At 35.8% G+C, this 15,582-nt stretch overlaps 1 protein-coding gene across 5 annotated transcripts in view; it reads right to left on the minus strand.

Moving 5' to 3' along the window:
• Positions 1-15,582, minus strand: part of AIMP1 (aminoacyl tRNA synthetase complex interacting multifunctional protein 1) — a 38,741-nt gene that overhangs the window by 12,155 nt on the left and 11,004 nt on the right. For 2 of the 5 annotated variants that reach the window (XM_042796253.1, XM_042796255.1), the window contains exons 2-6: positions 14,163-14,239; positions 6,801-6,934; positions 5,952-6,065; positions 3,508-3,666; positions 269-480 (exon numbers count right to left, since the gene is read on the minus strand). In XM_042796253.1, coding sequence (XP_042652187.1) covers positions 269-480; positions 3,508-3,666; positions 5,952-6,065; positions 6,801-6,909 — 594 coding nt within the window. In that variant the 5' untranslated portion in view covers positions 6,910-6,934; positions 14,163-14,239. Of the gene's footprint in view, positions 1-268; positions 481-3,507; positions 3,667-5,951; positions 6,066-6,800; positions 6,935-7,945; positions 8,024-14,162; positions 14,240-15,582 lie in introns of all 5 variants that reach the window. The other 3 variants (XM_042796252.1, XM_042796256.1, XM_042796254.1) reach the window with 2 other exon arrangements.

A 15,582-nucleotide genomic window follows, 5' to 3' on the forward strand; every position in this document is an offset into this window, starting at 1 on the left:
AGTCCACTGTGTGCCAATGACATGAGAGAGGAATCAGAAAAAGATCCCAGGATAGAAGCACTGCAAGCAGAAACGAACTGGTTTGGGGTAAGGGTACTTCTCCATTTTCTGGCACGTGGTGTTAAGCGTTACTTCCATTTGCATTTTATTTTTGTCTTCATGACTGTAAAAATATTTTACCAGAATGAAAACACATCCTATAAACAGATGAAGGTCTTAAGATACTTTAGAGAAGTAAAAGCTAATCAGCAAATAATTTTGTTGATACCTGATCCAGAGGAACATGTTTCACTAAACCACTGACAACAGTCCTTGGGCTTCCTTCACCGACATCCACTTCTTCAACGTACAGAGAATCTGCATCCGGATGTTTTTCAGCAGTAAGAATGCAGCCAACACGAAGATCCAGACGAGAAACATCTACAGGTTTTGCATCACTACTTCCAGCAGCTGGCTGCTGTTTCTTCTCCTTCTTTTCACCTATTAAAAACAGTTCAGTTCATGAAATAAACTTTTAAAAAAGCATAAATAATATATGTGGCTACTGCAAGGGGAAGCAATCTGTAATCTCTGAAATAAGTTTAAAAGCACTGTGAAACACAAATGAAGAATAAAGAGTTAGCACTTCTATCACTAGTTTCCAGAGGAGAATCATCATACAGACTCCAATTTATAGACTGTTATTGCAAGTAATTACCACCTTAGGACAGAGGTATTTTCTTGTCTGTAAAGTGAAGTCATCCTGAACTTTAAGTGTAGCTAACACGTATGTAAGTGACAAACACACTATGCGAAGGTCACACCAGTAAGCCTGGTAGCACTGTTTTAATAATTAGCAATTACCAGAGAGTCTTGCCACGGTGTTTCACCAGCAAAGGGAAACTAGACTATCACAAGTCATTGGAGAGTGCTTAATAACAGCTCCTGACTGTGGACTAAGTCACTGCAACTGTACTGTTACGGTTGTAAAGTAACCCTTCAAGATGACCTTAGCTAACGTTCCTCACTTCCCAAATATACTGCTTATGAGGTTCAACTGATGCAGAGTCTTTATCCCATGGCAATGCAAGGGCTTGTCATCAGCCAAACATACTGTAGAGTATAAAACAGCAGCGAAGCAACACTCCCCATTCCCAGCTGCTTGTTTAGATATTCCTTTCGAGATGAGCAATGTACATCGAGTTTGTATTTAAGATTATCTTGTTTAAAAGACATTCAAGATTTGTTCAACAACTATAATCTCTGGGGGATTAAGAAATGTCTAAGCAGTGCTTAACTTAAAACAAGCATATTTTGTTATTCTTTCATCCAAGATTAGCTTACATTAATACGTAAGCTAACTCCCTTCTTTAGGGAGCAAAAAAGGAAAAGTGGTCACAGCACGCAATTTGATTAATTTACCATAGCTCTAGTACAGGGTTGAAATTAAATAGTACACTCAAAAGGGCAGAATTTTTTTAACATAAGCACCAGCTCTTCAAAAATATTTCAGTCCATATATGATTAATAAAAAGCTCTAGTGTTTATGACTGAGTTTTATTAATCTATTTGTAAACAGATTAGTCAAAAACACAGTAATTCAAGAGAAACTGAAAAAATACCATAAAAATAGTTAATATTTAATATCTAATATCATATCAAAGAACTGCCAGCTTGATCCTTGGTATCATTCCACACTGTTCTCCACTTAATGACATTTCTCTGCAATAGTCTGAAGCCAAAAAAAAATCAGCTTCTACCACCCTATTCATTTCACTTCAGAGAAACGAGGTCTGTCACCAAATAGGGAAAGAGAGAACACAGCAAAGCACGTCTATACACAGCATATATACAGATGCACAGAAAACATCCATTTCAATGCCACAAGCTAAGGAAAGAACTGCATTCCTCCGGCTAGTGTCGGAGTCAGCCCAGAATCCATAGCCAGAGAAGCCTCACCAATGAAGTTTGCAAGAACTGGAACAGAGAATATGGGAATAACCAGAAAGGAAAACAGATGCAATATGTGACAGAAAACAAAGTGATTTGAGGTATTCCATAATGTCATCAATTTCAAGACTAAAAAACAGATTTTACGTATTGGTTACTTTGATTGTTAAATGCTATGCCTACAATGGATGCTGCACTCTACAGAAATAGCCTGTTCAGGGCTTCTACTTAATGTTCATGCTATACTTCACCTTCTTCCAAATACAGTCACTGGAAGAAGTCAAATAGATGGCTTTCAAAATTTAAGTTACTTATATAGGACAAAGGGAAATATAATACAAGAAAGTTTTATTTATCCTTACCAGCTGAATACTTGCTCTGTAGCCACTGAATAATTGAAGAAAACAGTTAATTTTGATATGACATGTGACCTCTGCTTTTACATTTACAGCTCTGTGGAATACTGATGTGTCAAAGGCTGCAGTACATCAAAAAATCTGAAGCTTTTAAGCCTGCATACAGCCCACCAGAAAAAAAAAACAAGGAGATACAGTGCCCTATCAGCATAATATTCAAACTCTGAAAAGCTGTACAAATAAATTCATATCAAAGTAATAATAATTTAAATAAGAGAATGATTATAAAACATAAATTAAAAAACAAACACCTGTACTTTTGTGCAAGTGTAACAGACACATCCTTTCTTCTATTAAGAGGGTTTAGTTAAACAGAAGTCAATTCAGACAGCTAGAAAAGAAAAACAGGAGGAAAAGTGTTAAGAAACCTACATATCCGTCTCCTACATTTCCGCCCTGTTGCCAAAACCAGATTGTGCTATCTGCCTATATCCTTTACCCAGTACTTCCTCTTAGTCACACAATTTCACCGGTGTTGACATGGGTCTATCTGATCAATTCTGATGGAGCTTCACTATCCATAAGAATTTTCAGGGGAAAAAAAAAGCACATCGAGGATGCAGAAAACTGCAATTAAGCACTCTTCCTTTAGTATTATGCTATGCTACTATTGCTTGCAAGCTATTTTGCTGAGCTGGTCTTTGCTTTTTGCTTGCACTGCAGGATTAAAGAAAAAAAAAAAAATCTATGCCTCAGAACAGAAAGCCAGTCAGTCTGCCAAAAATGTCTCTAAACTTCGTGTCGTACTCCTTTGACAACCCATCCAGCTTTTTTTTTTTTTTCCTCCTCTGTGTGTGTGTATTTTGGTTTTGCTTTTTTGTTGCCAGGTTTTGGGGGTTTGGTTGGGTGGGGGCTTGGGTTTTTTGTTGCTGTTTGTTTGCTGGTTTTGGTTTTTTGTTTTTGTTTTGTTTTTTTTTTTTTTTAAATAACGGACTTCACTCACATTAAAAGAAAATTTGCATATATCCTATTTAAGTAAGAATCTGTAGTTTACTTGATGGCCTTCATTAGCTTCAAGTACTTCTAAGATTTTAAGTGTTAGCACATGACTCTTCCTACTGAGGCTGTATGAACTGTTTGTTTCTGTGCCCACGTTGATGTAAAAGCACTTGCATAAATTAAGTGTCTTAACTGTCTATCACTGCTAAGAAAACTGAAGTACCTCTTTTTTCTACTTTTTCCTTCTTTTTCTTTTCTTCATCTTCACCTTTAATTTGATCTTTGGAACCAGGAGATGATGTGACTTCTGTAGGTTGTGAAATATCATCTGAAAATGAAGCTGTAGGAACGGTTGTACCAGGAGGAACAGCAATCTGTTTTACTAAAATTAAAAGCACAGAAGTTAAAAGGGGTACCAGAACTTTAAATACAATGACATTTTAAGTTTCCAATATAAATTAAAAAGTAGAGAGAACTGAACATTTTGCTTAAAATAACTGGTTTAGGTTGTTTACAACTGCTGAGTATTGAAGCACAACATTACAAAACACACTTCAGACTCTATATATGATTATTCTGATCAGTTAAGAGCAATGCATTTGACTATACAATTTTTAAATGGAAAAAAGTTTTAAATACAAGAAAACATGTAAGTAAACATCACCTCCTTTTGTAGTTTATTTGAAGATCTAGTTATCTTTGCCATTAACTCCTTAATTCTCATTTGTGTTTGTGGAGTTTCAGTTTCTAGCTACCAGCTACTGCCATACTGGAGACTATTCTATAATTTGATAGGCATAAAATCATTTTCATGTTGTAAGCAGATCATTCCTCAACTCTTTTTTTCTGATTAACTAAAGAAACTGAGCCTGAATAATCACATTCTAAGAAATTACCTGCAGCCCTAAAATGATCTGTTGATTCCTCACTTCCCTAAATTCTGCAGATTTCCTTCATATTTCTTTTTAAATTGCTGATACAGAATTCTGGACACCATCTCACCAACAATCTTACCAGATGAAAGCAGGAAGATCACCTCCCTTCTACATTCTGCTCTCCAAGATTCTCAATAAAGCTTTTTACCAAATCATTGTACTGGGTAAGCATCATCAGCATGCTAGACAATATCATCTAGGCTCCCTTTCCCAAGAAAGGTTAGACCAGATGATCTTTCAAGCTCCCTTTTAATCTGAGCTGTTCTATCATTAATTACTATTTGACAAATCCTTCTAGTTGTCACTATTACACAGTTCTCCATTCTGCATACGTGCTTCTTTTCACACTTCAGATATTTATTAAATTTTCCTTAAGAACTGCACTGTGCTCTCTTCAACACTAAAAAAATTGCACAAATTATGTTCTTATAAAGAATTTTCAAAAATCATTTGAATCCCAGATTTGTTGTACCAACAACCACTTGCTTGCTGTTTTGCTTGCTAGTTGCGGAAAGACTTTCTGTTTCTCACATTTTTGAAAAAAATATCTGAAGTGATATTTTTGATATTCTGTGTCCATCTAATTTCTGTGCTCAACTACTTAATACTGTCAAAGCTAACAAACTCTAATTTACTTCAGAAAAAAAGACCTGAAGTTAGTCCTACTACCTTTTAGATAAAATGGCTAAATAAAGGAAGATGTATGTCTAGCTAAATGTTAATTTTGTAGTCCTTTCCCATCTTGGAAAAAAAAAAAATCATATACCTTGAGACTTCTGACTCAAGCAAAACAGAGATTCTGTGACATATCCTATACCTGTCAAGAATTGCTGCAGACAAACAGACAATGGAGAAATATAAACTAATGGTTTGGTTTAGTACATGAAAGGGTTTTATTCATGCCAAAAGAAGAAAAAGAATTGCCTGCATTTATAAAACGCTAGTCTTCTTGAAGATCGAATGTGCTATTTTACCAGTAAAACATTCAGTACGGCTGAATGCTAGCAGCCAGCTACACTGGGTACCATCTCACCCACTTCACAATACTGACAGCATGGGTAAAACTAGTAATAGCTGCTGAGGGCAGAAGAAGCTTTCTTTGCAAATAATTTTAAAGAAGGATCTGAAACACTCCAGTTCTGTTTATTTCTCCTTTCTATTTTAACATAGATTATATAATGATGGCACAAGCTGAACTGAGCTACACAGAGGAACACAAAGAAGAAAAAACATTGCAACAAAAGGCCGGTGTTACTAAAGCATGGAATCAAAAATTCTAAATGCATTGTTTCTAATTTTACATTACCACAGATTCTCTAGTAAGTCAATGCCCATCTGTACTTTGAACTATGGCTTAATTTTCTATTGAGTTTTCAGTCATGCTAGATTAAATACTCCGAGTATCAGAAGTGTTAAGACATTCAGCAAGTTCTAAGATATTATAAGGAGGCATTGTCATCAGTCAAATTGGGGGCTTATTACAAAAGGCACTGTGTAAAAAAACTGAAAGAACAGTTCCATATCTGAATAAGATTTGGCATAGTCTTGCAGCTTACTAAAACACTGGAATTAAATAACTTGTCATAGGCATAGAACCTAGGAAAATCCAGAATTTGTAAGAAATGCAAAGATTTGTATACAGAAAGAAATCAAGAGGAATTAAGATAGTTTTGATCATATTTTCTGCTAACTAGATTATTTGTTGTATGAGGATCGGACTTTTTTTTCCCACCTCCATTTCGAATTTCTGCCTGAATCAGTTCTTGCTTCAGCCCTTCAATTTCTTTCTTCAGTTTAGCATTTTCCACACGGAGCTTCTTCTCTTCTCGGAGAGATGCCTGCAAGACTACAGTTGACAAGATGTTAAAAAAACCCCCAGGCTTCAATAATTAGCATTCAGCATTTGGCAAAGAGAGGTTTTGTTTTTAGAGACAAGTGAAAAATGGTGAACCAAACACCAAAAAAGCAAAAACTTTCAAGAAGTATATCATCAGAAAAATTTTAGAATCCCTTTTTTGTTGAAATACCCATTTTTTACAATACTCATGTACTCAAGTTACCTCTTGATATACTAGCTTCTCAGTCCCCTAAACAGACACACAACAAAAAAATCCAAGAAAATTAGAAAAAGTTTGAACATGTTTGTAATCTGGAGCACCTTAATTCACTGACACTGATATGTACAAAGTATCAAAGTTGAAGGTATGACACTCTTGAGAGAATCTCATAGTGGTGAAAAAGCAAAAACACATTCAGGAAAATGCACAGTCTCACATTCCTCCCAACACCCTCTCTCCCCCAACATGGAATTGTGTGCTATCAAATTTCCATAATCCATTTCTGTCATTAATCCTAACTCATTCATGCCTTTTCTATTTCAGAATGAGAAGCTTCAAAAAAACCCCACAAACCACAAGACAGTGAAGCGGTGCTACTATTACAAGCTTTATCTTTGAGAACTTCAAGCACACTTAAAAGGCTGACAGCACCAGTGAAGTCGTCCATGTTCTCATTTTTCCCTATGAGTATTTAATGGTAACCATCTGGTTAACAGTTTATCATAAATTAGATAATTCCTTACTAGCTTTCTCCTTGAGCAGAGCAACTTGTTGCTTGAGGTATTCAATAACTTGATCGGCCTCTGCACCCTTCTGCTCCAGTCTGTTCAGCACTGCATTGTTGGCTGCCATCTTTACCAAGAAATGGGCTAAAAACCTAGACAAACAACAGAGTTGAAAATTAATGCCTTCTTAATGTAAAACCACTACCATCCCTTACCACATGAAGCAGTTCTAAAATCAGTTGCTGAATAAGAAAATTTGCTAAGTGAACAAGCTGGGCTCCTACTTCCTAATGCACAGCCTAAACAAAATGCAATGTTAAAACAGAATCTCATGTTTGACAGCTCCTTTCAAGTATTTTGGAAGAAAAGTTACTTCTCTTCCCAGCTGCAGAAAACATGTTTTTCCTTCATGGAACAGAAAAAATTCCACTTTCTCAGAAAAAGTTCTAAACAAATTGGGAAAAAAAAAAAAAAAAAAAAGGAAATAAAAGCAAAAAGATTGAACGGGAAAACATTGTATCCTGGTTTTAGCTGAAAAATGTACTAAGTGTACACAGAATTTTATTGAGACTTAAAAAACCAGAAACATCTCATGAAAATTTCCAAACTTTTCTAACAAATTTATTCGGAATATACTGAGTACTTGATACATTCTGGTTGTGCAAATTAAGAATTTGCCATTATTTTACTTTTAAGCAAAATTCACCAGCATTTTTACTCATCTCTGATTAATAGAACTTTTACTGCAGGTTTCCACAGAGTTATTTTAGCACTGATTTCAACTGTCTTATTTTGTTGCCGCTGAAACAGAATGCCAGGCACACAGGTAACAAATTGAAGAAGCAGGAAACACAAAAGACCAGTAAAGGCAAGAGCACAAATAAATGTTCTCTAACCTTCTTTTAAGATGTTCAACTCCTTTTACTAGGTTTCTCTAATGCTCCAGAAACTAGCTATGACTTCTGTACAGCCCTTATTTCTTGAAAGCTACCAAATTTGGCCTACTTCCTTCTCTGCAGCATTTGTGCCTAACCATAAAAGCTCACAGTAGCAACAGAATGATGAAATTCAGTTACTGCCACTCGCTTCTGCAGCAGATACTGCTTTTACTGTCCCACTCAGTACATAGATGAAGAAAGAATATGTACTAACAGCTGTCTCACCTGTAAATCAAGAAAACTGATTATAGGTGGGAAGAAAACATGCCTTGCAGATCTTCACAAGCAACAGTGATGCAATTCCTGTGAATTTGCCCATCAAGGGCAACAAAGGGAAGAATTGGTAAGCAAATGGCAATCCAGATGCGTGCATTGGCTTCTCAACTTCATCAGAGCCCCAAATCGCCTTTTCCCATATCAAGTTGGCAGAAAACTTCCCACTTTATTGCAAGATTATTCTGACACTATAACCTAAATCTGTTTTTACCATGCAAATATTCTCTGCTGGGATTTGCAACAAAAGCTGTGCTGAAGACAAAACAACTTTAGAAATAACTGAAAGGTGAACAGATGACACTGGCATCAGCACGACTGTAACATCACCTTTGCTGCACTCTCAGTATCAACTTATACTTGATATCTGATCTTCTATTACAAAGAACTCAACTCTCTACAGCTATATATCTTTTTAAATTAAAAAATAAAAGTGAAAGACAATGAATCAGGAATAGGGTAATTAAAAGTTCTCAAAGTAAGATTCACAAAGCCAGAGAGATACAGTAGTCATGCGATGCATGTGGTATATTACTCTTGCAAAAGTGATGAATGAACCAACATCTTGCCCTACTTGCAAACCACTACAATCAAAGTCTGGTTTACACACACTGTTTTGCTTAGAGAGATGCAAGAGTGTTACTGCCATCACACCTTCCACTCATCCACAACACATTTTTCTAATAGAAGAAAGAAACTTCCATGGAGAGAAGAGCAGTAAAATCATCTTTCCTGGACAACCAAAGTAATTTTAATATTAAAATTAATCTCTGCTAATAAGAAAATAATTTTGTTTTCATGTGCAGTCTGAAAACAGAGGGTTTTAAAAAGGAAAGCAGTGATTCCAATAAATTACTGATGTAGATATCAAATGGAAATAGACACAAAACTATTATGGCACAACACTGCGTAATATGGAGCCTGGAGTATTACTGTCTGCATAGCGGTAAGATTTCTTGCAAGCTACATATTCTCTCAGGGGAACATAATACTAACAGTGGAAACTGCCAACAACAACAGAAATGCTACTAAAACTTCGAAGTGAATAGAATTGGTACATTTTACAGGTTTTAGCCAAGTGGGCTAATGACCTGAAGATCTGGAAATGAAGTTATATGATTACAATGGGTAGACATTTTCCCACTTGTCAAATAAATTTCTGTAAAGCTAGTATTTTAACGAAAACACAAAGGAATAGGTATTTCCGATACTAATATAAAGAGCCAACAGGCTGAAATGAACTGCTGCACAGGACCCCAGAAAGCACACTGATAAAACTTGTATCTAAAAAGGGTGGGGGTTTGGGTATGGGGTTTTTTTGGGTTGTTTTGTTTGTGGTTGGTTGGTTGTTTTTTGTTGCTGTTTTTGTGTGTGTGTGTGTGTTTGTTTGCTTTGGTTTTAAGAGCCAAACTTTATTATAAAACATAAAACACATTTCAAACATTAGCACTGCAACAATCAAAGGTTAGCGTCAATGATTTTTCTGGAATTTTCTTTTAACCTTCTCCCTATTTTCTTTGCCCTCTATTACCCTGGCACCCCCCCACTCCCCACCCCACCCCCCCCCCCCCAAAAAAAAAAAAAAAAAAAAACAAAAAAACCAAAAAACAAACAAACAAATAAAAAAAAACCTTAACCAACCAATTTCTACTGGTGATACACAGACTAAAACAGGAAAGAAAACCAGGAATAATATAGCTTAAAAAACAGATTCATATCTTATTTCAGATACATTCTGATCTGTTTTGTAGAAAATGTCCCAAAGGTCAACTGAAAGCAAAGTCACTTCGTACAATTATGCCTAACAAGCTGCTTACCCTTCAAACAAATAGTAGTTCTGAAAAACAAGTAAGGAGAAGCTATTTTCAGACCTTCTGAAAAGCGTAACCTCTTCAAGTTATCTGGTTGCTCAGCTAAGGGAAACTGTTTAATTTCAGACCTCTGAGGTTACCTGCAAGACATTCGTAACTGCTCCAAAACCCACCTGCTCCACTATAGTGAAACTAAATCTTCGGATGAAAGACTTAAGTCGTGCAGTTATTAATGAAGTTACATATCAACACATAAAAGTTTTATAATTTCTCACCATTCTACTTGCTGACTGAAACAGTTGTCTATCTTTTTTTAAACACACAGCACTGTCTCCTACTGTCTTCTACATAGTTGCAGTACCCTCACAGGAGAAAACAGTCATTTTTCTACTTCATTCCTCAGTAACACATCATGTGGAGTGGTTCCCAAAGCAATGAACTCTTCATAATAATCCAGACTTCTCATATAGTACAAATTAGCCCAAAATTTCAACATGTTTTACAAATACTGCTTTATCAACATTGGCCTTGACCTCAGAATATATCCAGATCAGAAAGTAAACACACCAAGAAGATTCTAAAAATGTAAATCTTACTGTAGCTTACTCTTCCGTATTAATATTCTGTGCTTTTAGAAACAAGAAAAAGCCAAAACCCCCATAAAATTAATGACAGTATTTAAAACTTAAACTCTAAAAATTGTTTTTGGAATCTATCCATAGTCCGAACATGGAACCAATTACTTTTCACTATAGGAAAAGCAATCGTTTAACCAAAAAACCAGAAATTGGAAGCCAACTGATTCTCAAAACCTAAAATAATTGTCTCTAATCATTCCTTCTTCCAGCTGGAGGTTTAAAAAAAAGCTCAGTACTTCCAAGTTCTCAGCTTTTCCTTGCAATGCTTTAATGCCAACACACAAAGTAAGACTACTAACTGAACGAGATCTAATCTGCAGGCTACTCAGTAACACTTACTGCCTACAGTTCAACATATTCTCCACGTATGGATCAAGTACATCTATGACACTGATGCAGCTTTACTTCAGCATTTTAAATTCAGTAAAGTTTTATGCTGCTCTCTTAGGTGACAGGCATCTTCTCATTCTTTCCCACAGGCCTTAATGCAACACAACCAAATGCCATGCGTGTTTCAGGTGGTCACCCTGAGCATATTTTGAGCCTCCAGCAAAAAAAAAAAAAAAAAAAAAACAACAATATTACCACAACTACCTGCTCCTCCTCTGTCCCTCTCCTAACACTAACACCTCCACAGTAAGAGACTAAATTTTCACAGCTCACCACAGCTAGGAAGTGTTCTTCATTGCACAGCTGCTTTTCTCCGACCCATCATTGCTCTTTGCTTTGTGAGAGCTATGGAAAAATCAATTATTTCTACAGTAAAGCCAATCCTACTGACCTTTAGCAAAGAGCAGAAAGTAATCACAAGATGGCCCAGACAGCATAAACATGTGCCTTACAAAGAATGCCATGTTCATGAACAGCCACCAACCAAGACCTAAGATCAGGCAAGAAGCCACTACAGGAGAAAATAAAAGGCTGCAAAAAACCATGTTTGCTTATCAATTGAGATGCTCTGTTCAAATTAAAAGTTTGTCATTATGAAGCAGAACCAGTGGGATCAGACTCATTCTAAAAGTTAATGACATAACAGAAGTAATTTGTCCAATGTTAAATAAAGTTAATTCATTTCAAGTAGAGAAAAAATATTTAATGGCACTTTCTGTTACTAAGATTGTGGTCTTAAATCTCAAGAAGGTCTCAAATTAAACTGCTTTTCTTCTTCTGTGAGATGTCTCAAGATGCTTTATTATGGCCAGCTTGTATAGCAAAGTAGTCTACTTTCTGTAAAAGACAGAAAGTATCAACAATCACTGTTTCTGCAAGAAGCATGTTCAAAGCTTCCTTTCTGAGCATCTTTTTTGAGTACGGTCATTTCTGGCAGACAATCTTAGAATAACCCATAAATATAACAGAACCTGCCAGCTGTTTGCCAGATTCTGCTTTCCTGTGTTTTGCACTTCTATGAACTCTCAGGACACAGTGAATCAGATTTAAGAATCTCACATCACCCCTTTTTATTCTGCTAAGTAAGGAACAGTAGTTAGCAGATCAATAAAAAGAAAAAAGAGTGGAACTATGTTATTTTTTGCTAAACCAAAGAATCAGCCCAACTAGGAAATTGTAACATGTCCCATCTTCTCCTGTCTCAGAGAATCGGGATTCATGCTTGAACAATCAATTCTTACAGGTTTTACCTAACCTGGGATAAAATATTCTATGACCTGATGCTGTAAATATATTTGGATAAGATTTACAATGTCTGATTTGATTTCACATTTTTGGTAGAAAAACTTAAGGTTTAGCTTTCAAAACTATAAAAATTTAAACTATTAAAAAAAACCTTAAGAGAGCTACAACTGAGTAGTTTTGAAAACAAGTCTTAGTTTTGACTTCATCATATCCCAGCCTCACTCTAATTGAAGCACAGAAGATCAGCAGCAGCTCTCAATTTGTCCTTAGGGAGACAATGGCCTGTAACAGTTAGAAATTTGCAGTGATGTAATTCTATTGCTATGACATTTTGGAAATCTGCTATATTCAGTAAGTTTCATGCAGTTACCTATCACCACCGAGTAACATTGGGTATTTCGGTGGTTTTATACCTGTTACACATTGTAAAATGCAATCATGACTTTTACAGCCAAATACTCCTTCTCAGGCAATGTAATTCTAAAAGATTCAATGTTTCTAGGCTTCAGAAGCTAGAGAAGATCAGATTTACTTATGAGAAACAGAAGTTTTCCACATCTTTATCTGTACAAAAATATAATTCCTCAATAACAAAATGAAGTAAAACATGAAGCTCGTCACAAAGAGTTTTCAAAAAAATGTCCCTTTTAAACCTATACGCAAATAAATAGGCTAAGGTATCAGTAAGCAGCACTGTAATGCTAGAGAAGAAAACAGAAGTCTCTTAGATACAACTTTTGCATTGCTTGAGGCTACTTAATCACAAGCAAAGCTCTAGTTTCCTTGTTATAATAAAGCAAAAAGTCATAGTGCACCCCATTACGCTTCAATATGATTTCACCCACATTGAAATGACAGGAACATATCAGTTAAGATTTAACTACCAGCTCATCCATCTTTCAGAATTAAGTATATTGTTAGCTCTGTACGGGAAGAACGTAGGTTTCCTGAATCTCACACTGTCAAAGTAATTTTACACAACTAAAAATATGGTTTAAGGCCTTCAGCAAATGTGTGTAAATGATCAAACTGTAGAGTCACCTAGGTCCTTCTGCACATACAGCAAAGGAGACCTGCAAAAATATTTCTGGCAGAATAATGGCAAACACTCGAAAAGCAACACCTGGCAATGACAGCCCAATTAAAAAAACAAACAAATCAACCAACCCACCAAAACAGCACCAGCCCAAACAAACCCACAAATTCACTGCATTTTTTATCAAGATTTTGAGCAATATTGATAAATCGCAGTGTAAAAACTCAAATTCTCAAAGTTATTATCAAATAAATCATCATGGAACCTCATTTTTGGCTCTCAATACTAGATCAGTGATCCCCTACTAGGTAGTAGAAATGTGGCACTATAAAAGATCAAATGAAATTTAAACTATTATCGTCATATTTTGCTAAAGAAAGAACACTCTTTCTAATATGAGCAAAATGGAATTACAGCCTAAACTGTAAGAGGGTATTGTAAAGTTTGGCAATACAATTTTGCAGACTTACAATTGCAAAAAGACGTAAGAATTCTATCTTCCTCCTTCTCCCCAAACAAGTGATTGCTATAGCTGGGGCTTTAAACAGTTGAACACCCCAATTATTTTTTTTTGTGAGCACTTAAACACAAGTTTTAAAGTATTCATCAACTACAAACTCCTGTGTAGTCAGTATTGAAAGCAATTTGCCAAGCAGCAAATTAATAGGCGAAGTTGTGCATTTCTGCCATATGTTATTTCAACTCACATCTTTTGCACTGAGTCAGAATAATTGCTTTGCAGATTTCCAAACAACTAACATGTCTAACACAGTCCATCCAAGAAGCAATGCCAGCCCTAAGGAATGATTTGCTAGCTCTGGAGACTACAGTCCAACCCTTCTGGCTGCCAGATAAATCAGGCTCAATCCCAGATGCAGACAGGTCTTTTAGTAGTCCTAAGAGCCTATCCCTCCCTATTTTAAAGGGCTGTAAATAGTAGAAACACATAAAACCAAACTTTTTCATATTGAAAAACACTGCAACATGGAAAAGATTTTTTAGAAGTGTGATGGAAGATTGCACAAAAAAAAAAAAAAAAGTCCACTCACCAGTACCAATTTTGAGGCAACAGAAGTTACTCAGTATTGACTTTTTAAACATGAAGACAAGTCTGGTACATTGCTCCCTGTCAAGACAAGGTCACAAGCAAGCCACAGCACTAACAAGACAGGCAAAAATCAAGTCTATGAGAAGCAAAAAATGAAGAAGACAAGCATATGTTAAAACAAGTAAAGGTTGTAAAACAAGTAAAGCATTACATTTTTACTTCTGAGAGTATTATGACAGGCTTCATTTGAATTAAAATGCATCTCTTGGATCTGTATGGTAGAGATCACTAGAAACTGAATAGTCAGAAGGAAAAATTATTGTAGTATTTTGTTCAAGTTTGCATTTCAAGACTTAGTAGATGCCATAACGTATTAATTAATGGCATCATATCTTAACACACTACAGCTGCAACATTCAAAGGGTTAAGGTAAGTTAAGAGTACTTGCAATTTCATTCACATCCCGGCTGTAAGCTTGTGCTAAATTTGTAACTCAGGGAGAAGTTTCTACTAATGCTTGTCTCAGTCCATTTCTGAATTCACTTTGTACTCTTTCCTAACTCTGAGCAGACACCCTAACAATTAAATAAAGCAGAGACATGACTATAAAAAGTCAAGTAATTTAGATGCAGTTTGTAACAAAATTTCTGCCTTCAGAGCTACCAAAAATTTTCAGTAACAAAGACTGTATACAAAGTTATATGAAACTTAATTTATTAATCTGAGAAGACTGCACAATAATTCAACAGACATGGAGGGCTCACAAAACTGCTCAAGAAAAGCAACTTCTGTGCAGTTCTTGACTTTGACTTAAGCCTCAACAGGTTACACACCCACTACATCTACCAGGTCGCCTGGAAATTCAGTAGAGATTCATCTGGTTGTGCTTTACAGTGCAGTCTGAAATTTAAGTAGCAGGTCGTATGCCAAAACAGTTGGACAGCCTTATGTATTTTTTCAGCAGTGTGTATCTTTTGGATCCCACTGCATTAATATTTTAATAGTACGATCAGAATTTTATGAAAAATGATCAACATGTGCAGAAGGAATTCTCATAGAAATCCCATGATGGGAAAGATGCAACACCCACAACGTGCCACCTTGTTTATTTGACCTTAAGCACTGATTTCCAAACCCAAAATACATCCAATCCTTTGAAACAGAAAGCTTACCTCAAAAATTTACACTGTTTGTTTTTTTTTAATTTATAAAAGCTTTAATTTTCCAAACCACAGTATATCCAGTGCCTACCACTGAATAGAAGAAGAAGAAAAAAAAAAAGTAGCTGCTATTAATGCCTTAAAATATTCTCATAGAATTTGCTCGACAGGTGATGGACTTCACAATTACAGACACACACACACGCCTATGAACTCAGAAATATAAGCAGACTCTGATGCATCTGGACAAGTCTGCAAGGT

This window comes from Tyto alba, unplaced genomic scaffold, assembly GCF_018691265.1.
Source record: "Tyto alba isolate M040663 unplaced genomic scaffold, T.alba_DEE_v4.0 Super-Scaffold_23, whole genome shotgun sequence".
NCBI lineage: Eukaryota > Metazoa > Chordata > Aves > Strigiformes > Tytonidae > Tyto > Tyto alba.